At 48.1% G+C, this 23,266-nt stretch overlaps 1 protein-coding gene across 1 annotated transcript in view; it reads left to right on the plus strand.

Moving 5' to 3' along the window:
- Positions 1 to 3,077: 3,077 nt before the first annotated feature.
- Positions 3,078 to 23,266, plus strand: part of KLHDC2 (kelch domain containing 2) — a 51,281-nt gene continuing 31,092 nt past the window's right edge. Inside the window, exons 1-10 of the mRNA XM_063947550.1 lie at positions 3,078 to 3,361; positions 9,218 to 9,297; positions 10,012 to 10,129; positions 11,505 to 11,620; positions 12,890 to 12,968; positions 13,941 to 14,024; positions 14,478 to 14,558; positions 14,637 to 14,695; positions 15,682 to 15,791; positions 16,482 to 16,554. Of these exons, the coding sequence (XP_063803620.1) occupies positions 3,191 to 3,361; positions 9,218 to 9,297; positions 10,012 to 10,129; positions 11,505 to 11,620; positions 12,890 to 12,968; positions 13,941 to 14,024; positions 14,478 to 14,558; positions 14,637 to 14,695; positions 15,682 to 15,791; positions 16,482 to 16,554 (971 nt within the window). The 5' untranslated portion in view covers positions 3,078 to 3,190. The remainder of the gene's footprint in view (positions 3,362 to 9,217; positions 9,298 to 10,011; positions 10,130 to 11,504; positions 11,621 to 12,889; positions 12,969 to 13,940; positions 14,025 to 14,477; positions 14,559 to 14,636; positions 14,696 to 15,681; positions 15,792 to 16,481; positions 16,555 to 23,266) is intronic.

Below are 23,266 nucleotides of genomic sequence, written 5' to 3' on the forward strand. Positions count from 1 at the left end.
CCCCATCCCAGTGTCTCCCATCCTGCCCAGTGCCCCCCACCATTACTGCCCCCCCATCCCAGTGTCTCCCACCCTGCCAAGTGTCCCCCACCATAACTGCCCCCCATTCCAATGACCCCACCTTTACTGCCCCCCATCCCAGTGTCTCCCACCCTGCCAAGCCAGTGTCTCCTCCTTTCCCTCCCCAACCAGCCCACTGCACTCCTCTCACTGCTCCTGCACCTAGAAAGTCCCCTGCCAGTATAGTCACAGTGTTCCCTTCTCATGCACGTTAGTGTCCCCCCTCTCACCACCATCTCACTCCCCCTCCTTCCCATAGAGCCTTATTTCTCCCCCTACCCTTCCCAATCTGCCGATTGCCTGTCTTAACTGCTTACCTGCTAGAACCCGCAGCCAGTCCAATCACAGTGACTACCTCATTCAGCATAGTGTACCCCTGCCATCACCATTCCACTGCCCACCTTCCCATCCAGCCCAGTGTCCCCCCATCGCACTGCTCCCCCCATCCAGCCCAGTGTCCCCCCATCGCACTGCCCCTACCCATCCAGCCCATTGTCCCCCCATCGCACTGCTCCCCCATCCAGCCCAGTGTCCCCCCATCGCACTGCTCCCCCCATCCAGCCCATTGTCCACCTGTATTGTATTGTACTCTCCCTGTCATATACAGTATATCAGTGTATGTATTGGGATTGGGGCTAATATGCCGGTGGTCAGGATCCCAGCAGTCATCATATCAACCCCGAGATCCCGGACACCAGAATGCCAGCAGGGGAGGGGGGCGCGAGTGCACTCACCACACAGCGGGCTCGGTGGCTCTCTGCGCTCGCCACAGGTTCTTTTCACACTCTGTGGGTGTCGTGGACACCCACAAGTGGGTATAGGCCCTGTTATCCGGCATTCCGGCGGCGGTGGCATTGTCAGCGGTCGGGATTCCGGTGTCGGTATCCTGACTGCCGGGATCCCGTCCGCCGACATATCAACTGCATTCCTATGTATTCCTGTGTTGTGTGGGCCTTCTCCTCACTGCCGCCACCCTCCTCTGCACCGCCACTGCCCAGGGTTTCTCCTCCTCACCACCACCAACTACAGCACCCTCCGCTGCTCATTAGGTACTGTTACCCTGCGTCCCTCTTTCTGTCCCTCTGTCACTGCTGTCACTTTCTGTCACTCTCCCTGTCCCTGAATTTTGGCTCATACTGTGAGGCGTAATGTGAATTTCGGCTCATACTGTGTGGCGTAATGTGAATTTTGGCTCATACGGTTTGGCGTAATGTGAATTTTGGCTCATACTGTGTGGTGTAATGTGAATTTTGGCTCATACTGTGTGGCGTAATGTGAATTTTGGCACATTCTGTGTGGCATAATGTGAATTTCGGCTCATACTGTGTGGCATATTGTGAATTTTGACTCATACTGTGTGGCATAATGTGAATTTTGACGCATACTGTGCGGCATAATGTGAATTTTGACTTACTATGTGGCATACTGTGAATTTTGACTCGTACTGTGTGGCATAATGTGAATTGCGGATCATACTGTTTGGCATAATGTGAATTGCGGATCATACTGTTTGGCATAATGTGAATTGCGGATCATACTGTTTGGCATAATGTGAATTTTGGATCATACTGTGTGGCATAATGTGAATAATGGATCATACTCTGTGGCATCGTGTGAATTTTGGCTCATTCTGTGGGAATTTTGGCTCATTCAGTGGCATAATGTGTAAAGGGCACCAGTACTAGATAGTATAAGGGTAGAATAGGCTAGATAGTATAGACTAGATAGAATAGGCGGCACTCGGAGACTGAGAATTAATGAAAACCAAAACCCCGCAGGGTGTGTTTATTCAAACAGTGACGTTTCAGGGAGAGTTTCCCCTTCTTCGGACTCTCCCCGAAATGTCACCATTTGAATAAACACACCCTGAGGGGTTTTTCATTAATTCTCAGTCTCCAAGTGCTGCCTATTCTATGGACTCTGCATATGTGAGATATCTTACCCACCAGGAGGGCACTGGAGCAAGTAACAAACAGGTCTGGAGTGCCGGGATTATTGACGTTATATATATATATATATATATATATATATATATATTAGTAAAACTAGTACAAAAAGGGTTCCTGTGTGGTGTGATACGGAAGGAGGTCCGTGGTTTGACACCATGAGTTACCATACCGGGTGACACCAACCCCTGTTGATGCCTCTGAGTCTGCCTACCCCTCCGGCATCAACAATCCCCACTCCCTAGCCACAGTGCAGGTGGAACAAAAGCAGCTGCGGCCACCGGCTTAGATGTGTATGAAGGCGGCGCAGCGGAAGGCTTTCATAGCCCTCCCAGCGTCACATACTCTTTGAGCCCCAGAGCCTGTTCTGTGCGTGATGTTACAGAAGTGCCTCCCAGCCACAGCTGCGTCCAGCTCCCCAGAGGCCCTGACTCCGCAACACAGCACCTGGCCTGCCAAAGCATTCCGGCCCTTAGGGCTGCTGGGAGCTGTAGTTTATTGAGTGCATCTTCTTTCCTGTAATGCGGCGCGTTAGGACACCGGCGCTAACAATATTGACTGGCTGCTGTGCGAGTCTCCGGGAGAGCCACTGCCAAAGAGAGGACAACAGCTTAGTTGCTGACAGGAGGAAAAGCAGGATAAGCATTACCTGCCCCTCCCCCACTCGCAGTACCTCCGGGCCCCATCCGCGGCACCCCCACACACCCCCTCCAGCACCCACCACATCCACCCACCCATGGCACCCCCGCAACTGCTGCTCCCCCACCCGCGGTGGCTCCAGACCCCCACCCGCGGCACCCACACACCCTCCCCCACCCGCGGCATCACCGCACCAGCCCCTCCCCCACATGCGGCACCCACGGCAACCGTTCATCCCCCTCCTGCAGCACCCCCGGATCCCTTGCAAAAGGCACAGATGCCACTTCGTCTGACTCAGCATCAGGCCCTGTGTGTTACAGGCTCTTTCACTGGACACTAGCATAGATCAGTGGAAGTTGTCATTATTATTATTATTATTATTATTATTATTGAGTGGCATTGTGGTTATTACCGCTGTCAGCCACTGGGGGGCGCTCGCTTCCAGGAAAAGCACTCTGCCCTTAAGTATCATGGCGGTCGGTGGCCAGGGGCACGACGTGTAACAAACGCGACTTTGTTTTGTGAAAGGCCTGACTCGCTCAGGGATGGCGGATGGAAATGATGATCCCCCAGCAGAAGTGGAGGAGGATAGTGATGAGGAGGACGGAGAGGACGAGGATGCAGGGCCCGTGGTGGACGACAGTGTCCCGGCAGAGCGCAGCGGCCATGTATCCGTCACTGATGGGTCCCGGATGTTCGTGTGGGGTGGATACAAGGTGCTGCTCTTATATAACTGCATATCCAGTGTACATTAACATTCTGGGCCTTGTAGTTCCCCAGCGGCCGCGCCACATATGCTCAGCATTTGCTGTTTTATTTAGCCTTTCTCTAAATACAGGCAATTATTTACTGTTTCTTATAAAAATAATCCACAAAGTATTAAATTAAAAGGAACATTTCCTACTCAGACTGTTTGTTTAGTTAGAATAGAATATTTGCTACAGATTAAAAAAAAAGGTCTATATCATGCATGCAGCTAGTACGGCTGTTTATTAATATAAATGAATCATTCTGCATGTTGAATAGGTTTTCTGGACATATGGCAGTGGGCGCGGAGCAACTTTTTATGGTTTCCAAGTAATCAGATGTACTTTACATGGTCAAAAGTATTTGGCCATACCTGTTAATTATTGAATCCGACCCGTTGCCACAGGTGTATAAAATCAAGCACCTGGCCATGTAGTCTCCATTTGCAAACATGTGTGATACAGGATGGGTTGTTCTTAAGAGTGGTATCCGTTCAGATGGTCGACCATGTTATGGTGGACAGTCATTAGGTCGACCACTATTGGTCGACATTGACATGGACACATGGTCGACACATGAAAAGGTCGACATGAGTTTAACTTTTTTCTCTGACGTCCTAGTGGATGCTGGGAACTCCGTAAGGACCATGGGGAATAGCGGCTCCGCAGGAGACAGGGCACATCTAAAGAAAGCTTTAGGATCACCTGGTGTGCACTGGCTCCTCCCCCTATGACCCTCCTCCAAGCCTCAGTTAGATTTTCTGTGCCCGACGAGTGGTCAGGTGATGCGGATTCCAAACGGCATTTGGAAGTATTGCCTTAACAAAAAAGGGGATGTACCCCAGGTCGCCTCTCAAAATAAGACGCCGTATTATCAGGCGCAGTCCTGGTTGGCAAGCGGACAAAAGGGTTCCTCTTTTCTGCTCGTGACAGAGGGAGAGGAAAATGGCTGCAGAGATCAGCCAGTTCCAAGGAACAGAAACTCTTTTCCGCCTCTGCCAAGCCCTCAGTATGACGCTAGGGCTTTACAAGTTCAGGCACGGTGGGGTCCCGTTCTCAATGAATTTCAGTGCGCAGTGGGCTCACTCGCAAGTAGACCCCTGGATCCTTCAGGTAATATTTCAGGGGTACAAATTGGAATTCGAGACGTATCCCCCTCGCAGTTTCCAAAGGTCTGTTTTACCGACGTCTCCCGCTGACAGGGAGGCAGTTTTGGAAACCATTCACAAGCTGTATTCCCAGCAGGTGATAATCAAGATACCCCTCCTGCAACAGGGAACGGGGTATTATTCCACACTATTGTGGTACCGAAGCCAGACGGCTCGGTGAGACCGATTTTAAAATCTAAAATCTAAAATCTTTGAACACTTGCATACAGAGGTTCAAATTCAAAATTGAGTCACTCAGAGCAGTGATTGCAAACCTGGAAGAAGGGGACTACATGATGTCTCGGGACATCAAGGATGCTTACCTTCATGTCAAAATTTACCCTTCTCACCAAGGGTATTTCAGGTTATGGTACAGAACTGTCACTATCAGTTCGGACGCTGCCGTAGGGATGGTCCACGGCACCCCGGGTCTTTACCAAGGTAATGGCCGAAATGATATCCCTTCGAAGGAAGGAAATTTTAGTTATCCCTTACTTGGACGATTCCCTGATAAGGGTAAGATCCAGGGAACACTTGGAAGTCGGTGTAGCACTATCTCAGGTAGTGTTGCGGCAGCACGATTGGATTCTCAATATTCCAAAATCGCAGCTGGTTCCGACGACTTGTCTTCTGTTCCTAGGGATGATCCTGGACACAGTCCAGAAAGAAGGTGTTTCTCCCGGAGGAGAAAGCCAGGGAGTTATCCGAGCTAGTCAGGAACCTCCTAAAACCGAACCAAGTCTCAGTGCATCAATGCACAAGGGTTCTGGGTAAAATTGGTGGCTTCCTACGAAGCAATCCCATTCGGCAGATTCCACGCAAGACTTTCCAGTGGAACCTACTGGACAAATGGTCCGGGTCGCATCTTCAGATGCTTCAGCGGATAACCCTGTCACCGGGGACAAGGGTATCCCTCCTGTGGTGGTTGCAGAGTGCTCATCTTCTAGAGGGCCGCAGATTCGGCATTCGGGACTGGGTCCTGGTGGCCACGGATGCCAGCCTGCGAGGCTGGGGAGCAGTCACACAGGGAAGGAATTTCCAGGGCTTATGGTCAAGCCTGGAGACATCTCTTCATATAAACATTCTGGAACTAAGGGCCATTTACAATGCCCTAAGTCAAGCGAAACCCCTGCTTCAGGGTCAGGCGGTATTGATCCAATCGGACAACATCACGTCAGTCGCCCACGTAAACAGACAGGGCGGCACGGGAAGCAGGGGGGCAATGGCAGAAGCTGCAAGGATTCTTCGCTGGGCGGAAGATCATGTGATAGCACTGTTAGCAGTGTTCATTCCGGGAGTGGACAACTGGGAAGCAGACTTCCTCAGCAGACACGATCTACACCCGGGAGAGTGGGGACTTCATCCAGAAGTCCTCCACATGATTGTGAACCGTTGGGAAAAACCAAAGGTGGATATGATGGCGTCCCGCCTCAACAAAAAACTGGACAGGTATTGCGCCAGGTCAAGAGACCCTCAGGCAATAGCTGTGGACGCTCTGGTAACACCGTGGGTGTTCCAGTCAGTGTATGTGTTCCCTCCTCTGCCTCTCATACCAAAAGTACTGAGAATTATACGGCAAAGGGGAGTAAGAACGATACTCGTGGCTCCGGATTGGCCAAGAATAACTTGGTATCCGGAACTTCAAGAGATGCTCACGGACGAACCGTGGCCTCTACCTCTAAGAAAGGACCTGCTCCAGCAGGGGCCTTGTTTGTTCCAAGACTTACCGCGGCTGCGTTTGACGGCTTGGTGGTTGAACGCCGGATCCTGAAGGAAAAAGGCATTCCAGATGAAGTCATCCCTACCCTGGTCAAGGCCAGGAAGGACGTAACCGCAAAACATTATCACCGCATTTGGCGAAAATATGTTGCGTGGTGGGAGGCCAAGAAGGCCCCTACAGAGGAATTTCAACTGGGTCGTTTCCTCCATTTCCTGCAAACAGGACTGTCTATGGGCCTAAAATTAGGGTCCATTAAGGTTCAATTTTCGGCCCTGTCGATTTTCTTCCAAAAGGAACTGGCTTCAGTGCCTGAAGTTCAGACATTTGTAAAAGGGGTACTGCATATACAGCCTCCTTTTGTGCCTCCAGTGGCACCTTGGGATCTCAATGTTGTGTTGAGTTTCCTAAAGTCACATTGGTTTGAACCACTCACCACTGTGGACTTAAAATATCTCACATGGAAGGTGACGATGCTGTTAGCCCTGGCTTCAGCCAGGCGTGTGTCAGAATTGGCGGCTTTATCATATAAAAGCCCTTATTTAATATTTCATTCTGACAGGGCAGAATTGAGGACTTGTCCTCAATTTCTACCTAAGGTGGTTTCTGCATTTCACATGAAGCAACCTATTGTGGTACCTGCGGCTACTAAGGACTTGGAGGATTCCAAGTTGCTTGACGTGGTCAGGGCCCTGTAAATATATGTTTTCCAGGACGGCTGGAGTCAGAAAATCTGACTCGCTGTTTATCCTGTATGCACCCAACAAACTGGGTGCTCCTGCTTCTAAGCAGACGATTGCTCGTTGGATTTGTAGTACAATTCAGCTTGCACATTCTGTGGCAGGCCTGCCACAGCCAAAAATCTTAAAATGCCCACTCCACAAGGAAGGTGGGCTCATCTTGGGCAGCTGCCCGAGGGGTCTCGGCTTTACAACTTTGCCGAGCTGTTACTTGGTCAGGAGCAAATACGTTTGTAAAATTCTACAAATTTGATACCCTGGCTGAGGAGGACCTGGAGTTCTCTCATTCGGTGCTGCAGAGTCATCCGCACTCTCCCGCCCGTTTGGGAGCTTTGGTATAATCCCCATGGTCCTTACGGAGTTCCCAGCATCCACTAGGACGTCAGAGAAAATAAGAATTTACTTACCGATAATTCTATTTCTCGTAGTCCGTAGTGGATGCTGGGCGCCCATCCCAAGTGCGGATTGTCTGCAATACTGGTACATAATTATTGTTACCAAAAAATTCGGGTTATTGTTGTAGTGAGCCATCTTTTATAGAGGCTTCTCTATTATCATGCTGTTAACTGGGTTCAGATCACAAGTTGTACAGTGTGATTGGTGTGGCTGGTATGAGTCTTACCCGGGATTCAAAATCCTTCCTTATTGTGTACGCTCGTCCGGGCACAGTATCCTAACTGAGGCTTGGAGGAGGGTCATAGGGGGAGGAGCCAGTGCACACCAGGTGATCCTAAAGCTTTCTTTAGATGTGCCCTGTCTCCTGCGGAGCCGCTATTCCCCATGGTCCTTACGGAGTTCCCAGCATCCACTACGGACTACGAGAAATAGAATTATCGGTAAGTAAATTCTTATTTTTCTTTTGGAGAACTTTTCCATACTTTACGATCCACGTGGACTACGATTGGAACGGTAATCTATGCCGAGCGAAGCGAAGGCACCACGCCCGAAGCATGGCGAGCGAAGCGGTGCACTAATTGGGGTTTCCAGTCACTTTACGCAAAAAAATACACCAAAAAAAAGTTAAAAAACTCATGTCGACCTTTTCATGTGTCGACCATGTGTCCATGTCGACCATGTCAATATCGACCTAATGACTGTCGACCATAACATCGTCGACCATTCATACCGGACCCCTTAAGAGTTCGGTGACTTCAGGCCAGGCGTGGTTCTGTGAAGCCACCTTTGCAATAAGACTGTTTGAAATTTCATCCCTGCTGGATATTCCAACAACAACTCCACCACAAAGTGGAAGATCACATAAAATCACAGAGCAGGGTCAACTTTCAACTTTGTGGCAACAGTTTGGGGAAGGCCTGCACAGAGCCCTGACAGCAACCCCTTCAAGCACCTTTGGGATTAATTGGAACGGAGGTTGCGAGCCAGGCTTAAGGGCCCTACACACTGTGCGATCCGCCGTCGCCGAGCTGCCCGACGGAGGATACGGGGTACCAGGGGGGGGGGGGGCAGTGACGGGGGTAGGGAAGTTTCTTCACTTCACCCGGCTCCATAGCACTGCAGGCAAATATGGACGAGATCGTCCATATTGGCCTGCATGCACAAGCGATGGGGCACCAGCGATGAACGAGCGCGGGGCCTCACATCGTTCATCCCTGGTGCCTCCACACTGAAAGATATGAACGGTATCTCGTTCATTAATGAACGAGATCGTTCATATCGTTCACTCATATCGCCCAGTGTGTAGGGCCTATTACTCGTCCAACATCTGTGTCTGACCTCATAAATGCTCTACAGAATGAATGGGCACAAATTCTAACAGAAACACGTCAAAATATTGTCGAAAGCCTTCCAAGAAGATTGAAAGCTGTTATAGCTGCAAAAGGGGGGCCATCTCCGTATTAAAGTATATGTATTTGAATACAATGTCATTACAGTCCCTGTTGGTGTAATGAGCAGGCGTCCGAATACTTTTGTCCATATAGTGTATGTACTGTATAAGCCAAGAAGACAGGCACTCTAAGAAAAATCTTTGAATCCTGGGTGCTAGAAGATTACGTATACTGTAGTACAGGCATGAACAATGGGACTCCAACATGTGATGTATGAACTCTTCAGTTTATTAAGCAGAAATCAAGCAACATTTCAGATCCAAATGATCATTTACTAAGCAGACTGGCAAACGTGTTACTTGCAGAGGGATGGGTTTTTTTTTTGTTTTTTTTTGTGGCTATGATTTACTTAAGCGGTCGTCTCATCTTTTCAGAATGCTCCCGTTAGAGGATTTTACGATTTCTATTTGCCAAGAGATGAAATCTGGCTTTATCACATGGAAAATGGAACCTGGTAGGTATAATTCAAAATGTTGTTTTTGACCTGTGTAGCAATTATTATTCGACTACTACACTCAAATTAAGCTTACCATACTATCCCGTTAAACCGGGACGCTCATGAATTACACAGGTTCAGTGGCTGATTAAAACCAGATGAAATACAGACTTGAAGTCAGTCAGCCACAGAACCTGTGTAATTCATTAGTGTCCCAATTTTAAGGGATAGTATGGTAAGCCTACTCAAAGGGCTAACTGTAATAGTCTCCGAGTTACCGGAGGTGCTGTACTTTCTGCGAGTCTGACCATTTTTTTTTTTTTTTTAAAGCAGCAATCATTACAAGCCAGGTTGTTTTTTCCTTGTAAATGATTGCTGCTTAAAAAAAAAAACCGGGCAGACTCGCAGAAAGTATCACAACTCTGGCAGCTCGGAGGCTGCTACATTTAGCCCAAAATGTTTTGAATCTTGACAAAAGTCAATACTAAAGCTGTGTCCACACGGTGAGATATTTTCTTATGATTTTGACTGTATAGTCAAATGCAGTGGGGGGTTGGGAGTGTGTGTGTGTGTGTGTGTGTGTGTGTGTGTGTGTGTGTGTGTGTGTGTGTGTGTCTAGGCAACTGGAAACCCCCCTGCGTTTGTCTATGGGCAGCAATATTTAAATTCCTCCTTAACATATTTGTGAATAAATTGTAGGAAAGAATATTTTCCAAATGCATTTTATTGCAGGCAGAGAATGAAGACCAAAGGCAATGCCCCTCCCTCTATGTCAGGCAGCTGTGCAGTTTGTGTGGACAATGTGCTATACCTTTTTGGAGGACATCACGCCCATGGCAACACCAACATGGTCAGTATACAAATGGCAAATGTTTGAGCTATGCGGAAGGTGAGAAGTGCACAGAATCCAAGCAAACAGGAAGGTGGCACTAGTAAGACCATTTGTGGCGCTAGCCCTTCAGTACAGTTCCATTATATGCCTCCTCTTCCTTATAATAATTTTATTCCCTCAAAGAGTCCTCCTGTCCATCTAGTTGAGGTGTGGTGGTAATACCATCACTGTACAGTGGTCATAGGCTAATGCTGAGGGATAACGGGGGCTGGAGGTGATGTCACTGAGGGTGTGGACAGGTCAGGAGAGGTCTGACAGTATCACAGAGAACATTCACAGTAGTATCTGACACAACTCCCTGAATTGGCTCATAGGATTTACAGAGGTATAGCGTAAACTGCCCAGCGCACGGGTGTAGTACGGGTGACCGGCGGTCTCCTGACCGCCGGTCACCTTACCGACGCCGGGATCCCGGCAGCATACCGACGCCGGGATCCCGGCGGGGAGAGGCGAGTGCAGCAAGCCCCTTGCGGGCTCGCTGCGCTCGCCACGCTGCGGGCTCGGTGGCGACCTGCGGTCGCCACGGGTTCTATTCCCACTCTATGGGTGTTGTGGACACCCACGAGTGGAACTAGTCCCTGTTGGTCGGCATGCCGACCATCGGGATAGTGAGCCGTCGGGCTCACGGAGGAGGTCATGTGACTGTCGGTCAGCCGACCGGCGGTCACATGACTACCACCCCCAGCGCACACATTCCTCTGTGCTAGGTGCAATTTAAACAGGTAACATATTATGTCCCTTTCTGGGCAGTGACTTTACTGACACTTTCTGGGGAATCTTGTCCAACTGCTATTACTTTATACTTTATTTCAAATTTTCATTTTAAGGGACATATTCAGGTCTCCGCTGATCACTGGAGCATGACAGGTGAATGCCTGGTAGACCCTCCGTCCTCCCATTCTCAATATTGGATTCCCTTATCCCCTATATCTGCCTTGGCTTAGGACCCTTGACTGTATAGGACGTGGAATCAATGTCACTGCTGCAGTCTCCAATTCCTCCTAGCTACTCTTTGGTTTTATATGTGCTTTAATATGACAGTCTAGAGCAGAGAGAGACAATGTGTGGCTCACCAGGTTGTGTAGACTGGTCCCACCTGGCAGAGCATGTACAGCCACAGCAGCTGAAGAGTGGTGGAATGGTGCTACCTTTTTGTTTCTGGACCTCAAGTGGGAACAAAGCCCCGCACCATTGGGTTGACTGATGGGGAAAATAGGACGCTGTGCTGCTTCTCTCTGTGATACTGAGACACACAATTAGGTAGGGTAGCGACAAGGATGTTGTGAATCTTGTTTCTAGTGAAGAAGTGCATTAATATACTGTGTGGTTACAGCTCTATATGTTGAACCTGAACTCCAGAGTCGATGATCTCTTCTGGGAGAAGGTAGACTGCAAAGGAACCCCTCCATCCCCAAAGGACAAGCTTGGTGTGTGGGTTTATCAGAACAAGTGAGTTCCATGAATGAACATGAAACATAATATTGCTTGCACTTGGTCCGCTCGACGCGATGCCTGCAGCAGACAGGGAAGGCTGTCTTTTCTTCGGCCAGCAGTGTTTGGTCTAAGGACATTGTGGTGGTGTTTGATAAAAGGAGTGCTAACATCACATATCTCAGTGACAGGGGGATGTTCATTTTACCCACCTTTCCACACACTTCCACGTCAGCATCCCTGTCTATCGGCAAGGAGATGTAACTCTCTAGGAACACTTATGTGGAGCTATTCTTCCTGGTACCTCCAGGGGGCAGCATACAGCAGAACTGGCTTACAGCAATATTGGGTTGCTGCTGTCAAAATACTCCCTTATTGGGGATGGCCATTGTTGGTTTATCATTGATGGTCTAAATCAATGGTTAACATCGATGGTATAAAACCATTCACATACAAACTATCAATGGTTTCACCCACCGGTGGTTATCCATGCTCTATGCATTAGTAAACTGCCAGCCAATAATAGCATGTGGTTGGAGCTTCATGTGATGGAGCTAGGCTCTGTACCCAGCATTAAATAGGGGGAAGTAAAAAAAACAAAACAAGCAGCGTGGTCTCTCTACCACTGATGGGGAGAAATGGGGAAAATCATTGGTTCTCTGCCATTGATGACAAAACTATATGACATCGGTCATGAACCATTGATGGTGGTTTGATATCATTAATGGTCGATAGCCATCTCTACCCCATATTTCACACTGGCTGTTGCAGGGAGCACTGCCAGAACTACTGTGGTGACTCCCTGTGCTACTTTAACAGTTTTCAGCACTTGTGATTGAGAAAGGCAGCATAACATAGCCAGGACCAATATGGAACTAGTGGCACAATAGAGCTGGATGCTCACTGGTTTGCCAGGAGGAGGGATGAGGTTAAGTACACCTCCTTAGTTTATAAAATGAGTTACTTGTCACTTTCAGTATGTTTAATAGTTATCTATTGAACCATTTTGAGGGGTGTCCTGGCCCAGAGAGTACAGATCAGTCAGTGAGGTCACCCGTTTGTACAGCGGTGGTCTGGAGAGAGCACAAATCAGGGTGTGGTACTTTAGGAAAGTGTTACATAGATCTCTTTAATGTGCAGCACTACATAATATATCAGCAATTTATACATAAAAAGATAGTTCTTAGTGGATAAGCCTCTGTCATAATGCTGATTTGGCTAGCAGGAGGGTCATTTATATAAAATAATTGTTCAACTTTAATTTGTGGCTTTATATTTGTGTTTCAGGCTGCTGTTCTTTGGTGGCTATGGGTACTATCGAGAAGATGCAATCGGGACATTTGAGTTTGACGAAACCTCTTTTGTAGTATGTATGCCAAAATAAAATCGCTCTATTTTATCTTAAGTGTTACAGTGTTTCCACCCTAGTATTCTGTCCCCTAGCTGTATGCGCTTCTTGAAGGTGTTGGATTACAGAGCTGTGATTCGGCTGCAGATCTGTATCTGACATTGCTAGTGGGCAGGACAAGCGTTGCACAACAAACTAAATGAACAGGGAACCATCAGAACAAACAACTTTTCATCCTCTTTAGGGATCTGTTCACAAAACGTTGCATAATGGTAGTTGTGGTCATTTTAGGACTTAACCATGTACCTAACATCAGCATTTATCAGTCCCAGCACTAACTACTGGCTGCTCCTATAGAGCAGGGACTGTCAATCATTAATGAAGTGGCAGCCAACAACCTAGTTCTGACAAACCAAGAACAATGCTTGTACATACAGGTTGAGTATCTTATATCCAAAATACGGAATATTCCGAAATACGGACTTTTTTGAGCGATAGTGAGATAGTGAAACCTTTGTTTTCTGATGGCTCAATGTACACAAATTTTGTTTAATACACACAGTTATTAAAAATATTGTATTAAATGACCTTCAGGCTGTGTGTATAAGGTGTATATGAAACATAAATGAATTGTGTGAATGTACACACACTTTGGTTAATGCACAAATTTATAAAAAATATTGGCTAAAATGACCTTCAGGCTGTGTGTATAAGGTGTATATGTAACATAAATACATTCTGTGCTTAGATTTAGGTCCCATTGCCATGATATCTCATTATGGTATGCAATTATTCCAAAATACGGAAAAATCCGATATCCAAAATACCTCTGGTCCCAAGCATTTTGGATAAGGGATACTCAACCTGTAATTGTGACATGGAGGGAAATTCAAATGCTATTGTATCGCTGTGACAGATGAGTTTATTACAAGTGTAGGAAGGAGGATACCTCTTTGCAGTAAAAGGTACATTAATTGTGTCTATTTCCAGAATTCAGGACTTCCGAGAGGCTGGAATAACCACGTACATTCTCTGGCCCTAGGCAGTTTCACCTGGAGTCGCATTATAACAACGGTAATTATTATTATTTTTTCTTTCACTTCTATCGGAACATCGGTCTCTGTGAACAGTGAGAAATCCGCAACGCGTTTCGCAGACATGTCTGCATGTTGTCACTGCACGGAGCAATTAAGCAGCAGGCGGCTGCTCAAGTACTTTCTCCACTGAAATCTCAATATTAGAAGTGAAAAGTTTTTTCCCATGATGTTGCCCTCATATAATGCCTCTGATGCTGGGCATGCCTGTACCAGTCCTGCCACTTTTCCTGGGCAGCAGGAATACTTTATGGTTTGTTCACACACATTGATAGCCACACTAAAAGAGATATGACCATTCAAAACTGGAGCCTGGGCAGTCCGATCACTCCCAAGCCAAACGTATAAGAGCAGTGTTCATGTATTGTGTATTCCAGTTGTTTTCTACTTTTATATTATATACCTCCTTTTGTATTATTACCTTTTTCAATAGGGTAAAAGCCCCTCCCCACGAGCTGCCCATGCCTGTGCCACCATTGGAAACAGGGGTTATGTTTTTGGTGGCAGATACAGGGTGAGTGTCATTTGGGTCAGGTGGGGAGCTGTGTATCCTTTGTTGGAATGTAACCTTTAAACTATCCTGTCTTCCCAGGACTCCAGAATGAACGATCTATATTATTTGGATTTTGATACCTGGGAGTGGCATGAAGTGTAAGTGATTTTACATTCTTCCTACTAACTAGTAGGATGAACCCTCTGAGGCCCCTCCTGTTTCTTGTCCTTCTTCTTGCCACCACCAATGAACATGCAAGGTGCTATTACTTGTCCACCAAACGTATTTCAAGGTGGTTCTTAAAATTGTCCCTAGAATGAATGAAGAATTGTTAGTTAGCTTTGCAGGTTCACGAAAAATGTCATGATGGAATTGAGATGCTGTATCTAGAGACCTACAGAGGTCATGTCCAGCTCTTTGGATGTCTCCAAAAAAACATAGGCATGGAATAGAGGAGCTGTGTCTAGAGACCTTCAGCGGTCCTGTCCAGCTCTCTGGATGTCTCCAAAAAACATAGGAGGTGCCACAACAACCCTCCCCCTCTCCTGCCAGGACATAGACTACTCACCCTGGTGTCAATTGCTGGAATTAGAGGCTGTTGCAGGCTGTTGGGTTGGGTATGGATGACCGGCATTTGGGATCCCGTCGGTCACCATACCGACTCCAGGATCCCGAGGTTTAGAACGCCGGGGGGGGGGGGGGGGGGGGAGGGGGCGGCGAGCGCAATAAAGCCCCATGGAAGCTCGCTACACTAGCCACAGGTGCTATTCCAACTCTATGGGTGTCGTGGGAATAGTCCCTGCTAATTGGCATGCCGACTGTCGTGCGTTCAAGTGTTCAGGATCCCGGCATGACGGCCGATCACATAACAACATCACGTCTGGTTAGGGTGTCAGTAAAAGATGGAACCCCACCTTTTATGTTTTATTAAAATGGCATTTCAGGCTTCAGTGAAGTCTGATCCATCATGTATGGCTGACGGTTTGAAGTTGTTTACAGGAACAAAATTGATTAGTAAATTTACATAGACCTCCTTTTAATGCTCTGTTAGAGGCTGCGGCCTTCCCTGCCTGTGAATGTGTTGTCTATGTATGTATGCATGTATGTCTTACGTCATTCAGTCTCTTTCATCCCCCCCATGCAGGATCACACAAGGCATCACCCCAGTGGGAAGGTCATGGCATTCGCTAACACAAGCGTCACAACATAGTCTGTTTCTCTTTGGGGGATTTACTACTGATAAACAACCTCTGAGTAAGTGATTCACGTTAAAGCCCCATTCTCTAAGGAGCTCCTGAAATGTTTGAACTGGGAGCTGATGAAGAATTATTCTCTACTCCTTACTGGTAATCAAAACCGCTCGTTTGTCTAATAGTATTTAGGAAACCCTTGTTAAAGGACACAAAAAAATCCCTATAGGTAGAAATATTTTGGGAGTTTTAGCTCCAATAATTAGGTGTAAAACTGTGCCCCTCCATCTGTGTCATGGTTTTGGCATAATTTAAATTGCATTTTAGAGAGCGTTGAATGTTGACATTAAGCTCACAGGATCATTAAGAGCCAATGAGCTGAAAGCTGGCAGTCATGTCACAGGGTGTTTCCTGGAGCACAGTGAGCATGCAACCTGTGACACATGCTGTTAAAGTATGCTAAAACTGTGGCAGGGCATGCTAGGATTTGTAGTGCCATAGGTTGGTTGCTGCTGTTATAACGCTCGCTGTCCATACAATAGATCACAATATGATATAATCAATACAAACATCTGAAAAACTTAGTTACGGTATGTGCTGTCTGTTCAGCTATGTTCTTATTGTATAGGTGACAGGTCATTTTGTCTGCATACAGCAGCAAATGTCGGATGTCCTGTCTATCCATAGTAACTTTTGCCTACTGTATTTGTACTCTCTGTTAAGTGGTGGTCTGGACTGTGTGATCTGTATTTAGGTGACACCTGGATGTACAGTCTAAAGACAAATGAGTGGATTCCCTTCCAGAGCTGTCACGCAGATAAACCAAGGTGAGACATCATTACTGTTACTCCATTGGCAGTTGTAGAGCTGTATTCCATTGCTGGGTGGCAGAGCATTGGACCAGGAACTAATGACTAGGGTTTAGAGCAGTGTTTCCCAACCTTGGTTTTTAAAGCACACTAACAGTCCAGGCTTTAGTAATATCCTTGCTTGAGCACAGATTGTTAAATCAAAATAACGGAGCTACTAATGAAGTCCCATGTACCCAAGTATGGTTATGCTTAAAATCTGAACTGTTAATGTGCCTTGAGGATTGTGTTTGGGAGCCCTGTGGTTTAGAGGCTTGCTTTCTTTCTATACCACTGTAACTCAAACTCGTCCTCACGGAGCCGTCACAGTGCATGTTTTCACAGTATCCTCAGACACAATTAGTATCACCTGTAGCTCTATTGTCAGTTAATTTACACACCTGTGCTCCAGCTAGATGATCTGGAAAACATGTACTGTTAGGGTCCTATGAGGGCCACGTTTTAGAAACAATTTGTATACTGTAGTAGAACTACGGAATCTGATTGCTACAGGCAACACCACCTTTTCCTCGGTATCTGGTTAATAGGTCTACAGTAAAGATAGACAGTCAATAGGTTGACCCCAAATTGACGACGGGTAAAGGTAGACGGTGCTTGAGGTTCAAAATGTTGATATGACAATGGTCAACTATTTATTTTTCTGCAGGTTACATTGGTTTTCACAGAGAAACAGCGGGGTGTAGAGTGGATCTTGATCCAGAGGCACCAAGAGGCTAAAGCTTTAGGGGGTAATTCTGAGTTGATCGCAGCAGGAATTTTGTTAGCAGTTGGGCAAAACCATGTGCACTGCAGGAAGGGCAGATATAACGTGCAGAGAGAGTTAAGGGCCCTACTCACTGGCCGACCCGCCGCCGAGCTGCCCGGCGGCGGGGGGGCAGTGACGGGGGGAGTGAAGTTTCTTCACTCCCCCCGTCACGCGGCTGCATTGAAGTGCAGGCAAATATGGACGAGATCGTCCATATTGGCCTGCATGCACAGCCGACGGGAGACCAGCGATGAACGAGCGCGGGGACGCGCATCGTTCATCGCTGGAGTCTCCACACTGAAAGATATGAACGAGTTCTCGTTCATTTATGAACGAGATCGTTCATATCTTTCCGAAAATCGGCCAGTGTGTAGGGCCCTTTAGATTTAGGTGTTGTGTGTTCAATCTGCAATCTAAATGGCAGTGTAAAAATAAAGCAGCCAGTATTTACCCTGCACAGAAACAAAATAACTCACCCAAATCTAACTCTCTCTGCAAATGTTATATCTGCCCCCCCTGCAGTGCACATGGTTTTGCCCAACTGCTAAAAAAATTCCTGCTGCGATCAACTTGGAATTACCCCCTTAGGCTGTCAGCACTGTATGTCATGGTGACACTTCAGCGCAGCAGCTTCATCACCTCCCAAGCGGCGTCGCATACTCCCGCTGGCTCAGTTCCCGGGTACTTGCGGCGGAGACGCTCCGGCTTTAGGCACACAGTCGCTCTCCTGGTTCGCGTGGCTGCTGCGTTAGTTTAGAAAAAGTGTACCTATAACAGGATATATTGTAGGAGTATTCAGATATATACCTCCGGTCTAGGACCGTGCTGTGTTAGATCTATCTATCCTATCTATCCTATCTATCCTATCTATCCTATCTATCTCTGACGTCCTAGTGGATGCTTGGTACTCCGTAAGGACCATGGGGAATAGACGGGCTCCGCAGGAGACTGGGCACTCTAAAAGAAAGATTAGGTACTATCTGGTGTGCACTGGCTCCTCCCTCTAGGCCCCTCCTCCAGACCTCAGTTACAATCTGTGCCCGGATCGAGCTGGTTGCACACTAGGGGCTCTCCTGAGCTTCTAGTAAAGAAAGTATTTGTTAGGTTTTTTATTTTCAGTGAGATCTGCTGGCAACAGACTCGCTGCTACGAGGGACTTAGGGGAGAGAAGCGAACCTACCTGCTTGCAGCTAGCTTGGGCTTCTAGGCTACTGGACACCATTAGCTCCAGAGGGATCGAACACAGGCCCAGCCTCGGTCGTCCGGTCCCGGAGCCGCGCCGCCGTCCCCCTTGCAGAGCCAGAAGCAAGAAGAACATCCTGGAAATTGGCGGCTGAAGACTCCGGTCTTCATTAAGGTAGCGCACAGCACTGCAGCTGTGTGCCATTGCTCCCTATGCACACCACATACTCCGGTCACTGATGGATGCAGGGCGCTGGGGGGGGGGGGGGTGCCCTGGGCTGCAATTAGAGTACCTTACATTGGCAAACAGCACATTATATAGTCTAAAAAACTATATATGTGCATAAAAGGTTCGATGACATAACAGCTGTGGGACAGCCGGCTTCTCAGCCAGTGCCTGCCCAGGCGTCTCAAAGGCCATCAGGGGCTCAAAAACGCCCGCTACCTCAGATGGCAGACACAGATGTCGACACAGAGTCTGACTCCAGTGTCGACGAGGACGAGACTAATGTACATTCCACTAGGGCCATCCGTTGCATGATTACGGCAATGAAAAATGTGTTGCACATTTCTGACATTAACCCAGGTACCACTAAAAAGGGTATCATGTTTGGGGAGAAAAAGCAACCAGTGATTTTTCCCCCATCAGATGAGTTGAATGAAGTGTGTGAAGAAGCGTGGGCTTCCCCCGATAAGAAACTAGTGATTTCTAAAAAGTTACTGATGGCGTACCCTTTCCCGCCAGAGGACAGGTTACGTTGGGAGACATCCCCGAGGGTGGATAAGGCGCTCACACGCTTGTCAAAAAAGGTGGCACTGCCGTCTCAGGATACGGCCGCCTTAAAGGAGCCTGCGGATAGAAAGCAGGAGGCTATCCTGAAGTCTGTATATACACACTCAGGTACTATACTGAGACCTGCAATTGCTTCAGCTTGGATGTGTAGTGCTGCAGCAGCTTGGTCCGATACCCTGTCAGAAAATATTGATACCCTCGACAGGGATACGATTTTGCTAACCATAGAGCATATTAAAGACGTCGTCTTATATATGAGAGATGCACAGAGGGATATTTGCCGGCTGGCATCTAGAATTAATGCAATGTCCATTTCTGCCAGGAGAGTATTATGGACTCGGCAGTGGACAGGTGATGCGGATTCTAAAAGGCACATGGAGGTTTTGCCTTATAAGGGTGAGGAATTGTTTGGGGATGATCTCTCGGACCTCGTTTCCACAGCAACAGCTGGGATGTCGACATTTTTACCTCAGGTTCCCTCACAGCCTAAGAAAGCACCGTATTATCAGGTACAGTCCTTTCGGCCCCAGAAAGGCAAGCGGGTTAAAGGCGCGTCCTTTCTGCCCAGAGGCAGGGGTAGAGAGAAAAAGCTGCACCATACAGCCAGTTCCCAAGAACAAAAATCCTCCCCTGCTTCCACTAAGTCCACTGCATGACGCTGGGGCTCCACTGGTGGAGCCAGGTGCGGTGGGGGCCCGTCTCCGGAACTTCAGCGACCAGTGGGTTCGCTCACAGGTGGATCTCTGGGTTCTACAAGTGGTATCTCAGGGATACAAGCTGGAATTCGAGACGTCTCCCCCTCGCCGTTACCTCAAATCAGCCTTGCCAGCTACTCCCCAGGACAGGGAGGTAGTACTGGCGGCAATTCACAAGCTGTACCTCCAGCAGGTGATAATAAAAGTTCCCCTCCTTCAACAGGGACGGGGTTACTATTCCACAATGTTTGTGGTACCGAAACCAGACGGTTCGGTGAGACCCATTCTAAATTTAAAATCCTTGAACACTTATATAAGGAAGTTCAAGTTCAAAATGGAATCGCTCAGGGCGGTTATTGCAAGCCTGGAAGAGGGGGATTACATGGTATCACTGGACATCAAGGATGCTTACCTACATGTCCCCATTTACCCACCTCACCAGGTGTACCTCCGTTTTGTGGTACAGGACTGCCATTACCAATTCCAGACGTTGCCGTTTGGTCTGTCCACGGCACCGAGGGTATTTACCAAAGTAATGGCCGAAATGATGATACTCCTTCGAAAGAAGGGAGTTATAATTATCCCGTACTTGGACGATCTCCTTATAAAGGCGAGGTCCAGGGAGCAGTTGTTGGTCGGAGTAGCACTATCTCAGGAAGTGCTACAACAGCACGGCTGAATTCTGAATATCCCGAAGTCGCAGCTGGTTCCTACAACGCGTCTGCTGTTCCTGGGTATGATTCTGGACACAGAACAGAAGAAGGTGTTTCTCCCGGAGGAGAAGGCCAAGGAGTTGTCATCTCTGGTCAGAGACCTCCTAAAACCAAAACAGGTGTCGGTGCATCACTGCACGCGAGTCCTGGGAAAGATGGTAGCTTCTTACGAGGCACTTCCATTCGGCAGATTCCATGCACGGATCTTTCAGTGGGATCTGTTAGACAAGTGGTCCGTATCGCATCTTCAGATGCATCGGCTGATCACCCTGTCCCGGAGGGCCAGGGTGTCTCTGCTGTGGTGGCTGCAGAGTGCTCATCTACTCGAGGGCCGCAGATTCGGCATACAGGACTGGGTCCTGGTGACCACGGATGCAAGCCTCCGAGGTTGGGGGGCAGTCACTCAGGGAAGAAATTTCCAAGGACAATGGTCGAGTCAGGAAGCTTCCCTACACATAAATATTCTGGAACTAAGGGCCATTTACAATGCCCTAAGTCAGGCAGGACCCCTGCTTTAAAACCAGCCGGTGCTGATTCAGTCAGACAACATCACGGCGGTCGCCCATGTAAACCGACAGGGCGGCACAAGAAGCAGGATGGCGATGGCAGAAGCCACAAGGATTCTCCGATGGGCGGAAAATCACGTGATAGCACTGTCAGCAGTGTTCATTCCGGGAGTGGACAACTGGGAAGCAGACTTCCTCAGCAGGCACGACCTCCACCCGGGAGAGTGGGGACTTCATCCAGAAGTCTTCCAGCTGATTGTAAATCGTTGGGAAAGGCCACAGGTGGACATGATGGCGTCCCGCCTCAACAAAAAGCTAAAAAGATATTGCGCCAGGTCAAGGGACCCTCAGGCGATAGCTGTGGACGCTCTAGTGACACCGTGGGTGTACCAGTCGGTTTATGTGTTCCCTCCTCTTCCTCTCATACCAAAGGTACTGAGGATAATAAGAAAGAGAGGAGTAAGAACTATACTCGTCGTTCCGGATTGGCCAAGAAGGACTTGGTACCCGGAACTTCATGAAATGATCTCAGAGGACCCTTGGCCTCTGCCTCTCAGACAGGACCTGCTACAGCAGGGGCCCTGTCTGTTCCAAGACTTACCGCGGCTGCGTTTGACGGCATGGCGGTTGAACGCCGGATCCTGATGGAAAAGGGCATTCCGGTTGAAGTCATTCCTACGCTGATAAAAGCTAGGAAGGATGTGACGGCAAAACATTATCACCGCATATGGCGAAAATATGTTGCTTGGTGTGAGGCTATGAAGGCCCCAACAGAAGAATTTCAGCTGGGTCGATTTCTGCACTTCCTACAGTCAGGAGTGACTATGGGCCTAAAATTGGGATCCATTAAAGTCCAGATTTCGGCCCTGTCTATTTTCTTTCAAAAAGAACTGGCTTCACTGCCTGAAGTTCAGACGTTTGTTAAGGGAGTGCTGCATATTCAACCCCCTTTTGTGCCCCCAGTGGCACCTTGGGATCTCAACGTTGTGTTGGATTTCCTAAAATCACATTGGTTTGAGCCACTTCAGACCGTCGAGTTGAAATATCTCGCGTGGAAAGTGGTCATGCTTTTGGCCTTGGCTTCGGCTAGGCGTGTGTCAGAATTGGCGGCTTTGTCATGTAAAAGCCCCTATCTGATCTTCCATATGGACAGGGCAGAATTGAGGACCCGTCCCCAATTTCTCCCTAAGGTGGTATCAGCATTTCATTTGAACCAACCTATTGTGGTGCCTGCGGCTACTCGGGACTTGGAGGCTTCCAAGTTGCTGGACGTAGTCCGGGCCCTGAAAATCTATGTTTCCAGGACGGCTAGAGTCAGAAAAACTGACTCGCTGTTTATCCTGCATGCACCCAACAAGCTGGGTGCTCCTGCTTCTAAGCAGACTATTGCTCGCTGGATCTGTTGCACGATTCAACTTGCACATTCTGTGGCTGGACTGCCGCATCCTAAATCAGTCAAAGCCCATTCCACGAGGAAGGTGGGCTCTTCTTGGGCGGCTGCCCGAGGGGTCTCGGCTTTACAACTTTGCCGAGCTGCTACCTGGTCGGGATCAAACACGTTTGCAAATTTCTACAAGTTTGATACCCTGGCTGAGGAGGACCTTGAGTTTGCTCATTCGGTGCTGCAGAGTCATCCGCACTCTCCCGCCCGTTTGGGAGCTTTGGTATAATCCCCATGGTCCTTACGGAGTACCCAGCATCCACTAGGACGTCAGAGAAAATAAGAATTTACTCACCGGTAATTCTATTTCTCGTAGTCCGTAGTGGATGCTGGGAGCCCGTCCCAAGTGCAGATTGTCTGCAATACTTGTATATAGTTATTGCTTAACTAAAGGGTTATTGTTATGAGCCATCTGTTCAGTGAGGCTTAGTTGTTATTCATACTGTTAACTGGGTATAGTTATCACGAGTTGTACGGTGTGATTGGTGTGGCTGGTAGGAGTCTTACCCTGGATTCCAAATCCTTTCCTTGTAGTGTCAGCTCTTCCGGGCACAGTTTCCCTAACTGAGGTCTGGAGGAGGGGCATAGAGGGAGG

Source organism: Pseudophryne corroboree, chromosome 12 (assembly GCF_028390025.1).
Source record: "Pseudophryne corroboree isolate aPseCor3 chromosome 12, aPseCor3.hap2, whole genome shotgun sequence".
Classification (NCBI taxonomy): domain Eukaryota; kingdom Metazoa; phylum Chordata; class Amphibia; order Anura; family Myobatrachidae; genus Pseudophryne; species Pseudophryne corroboree.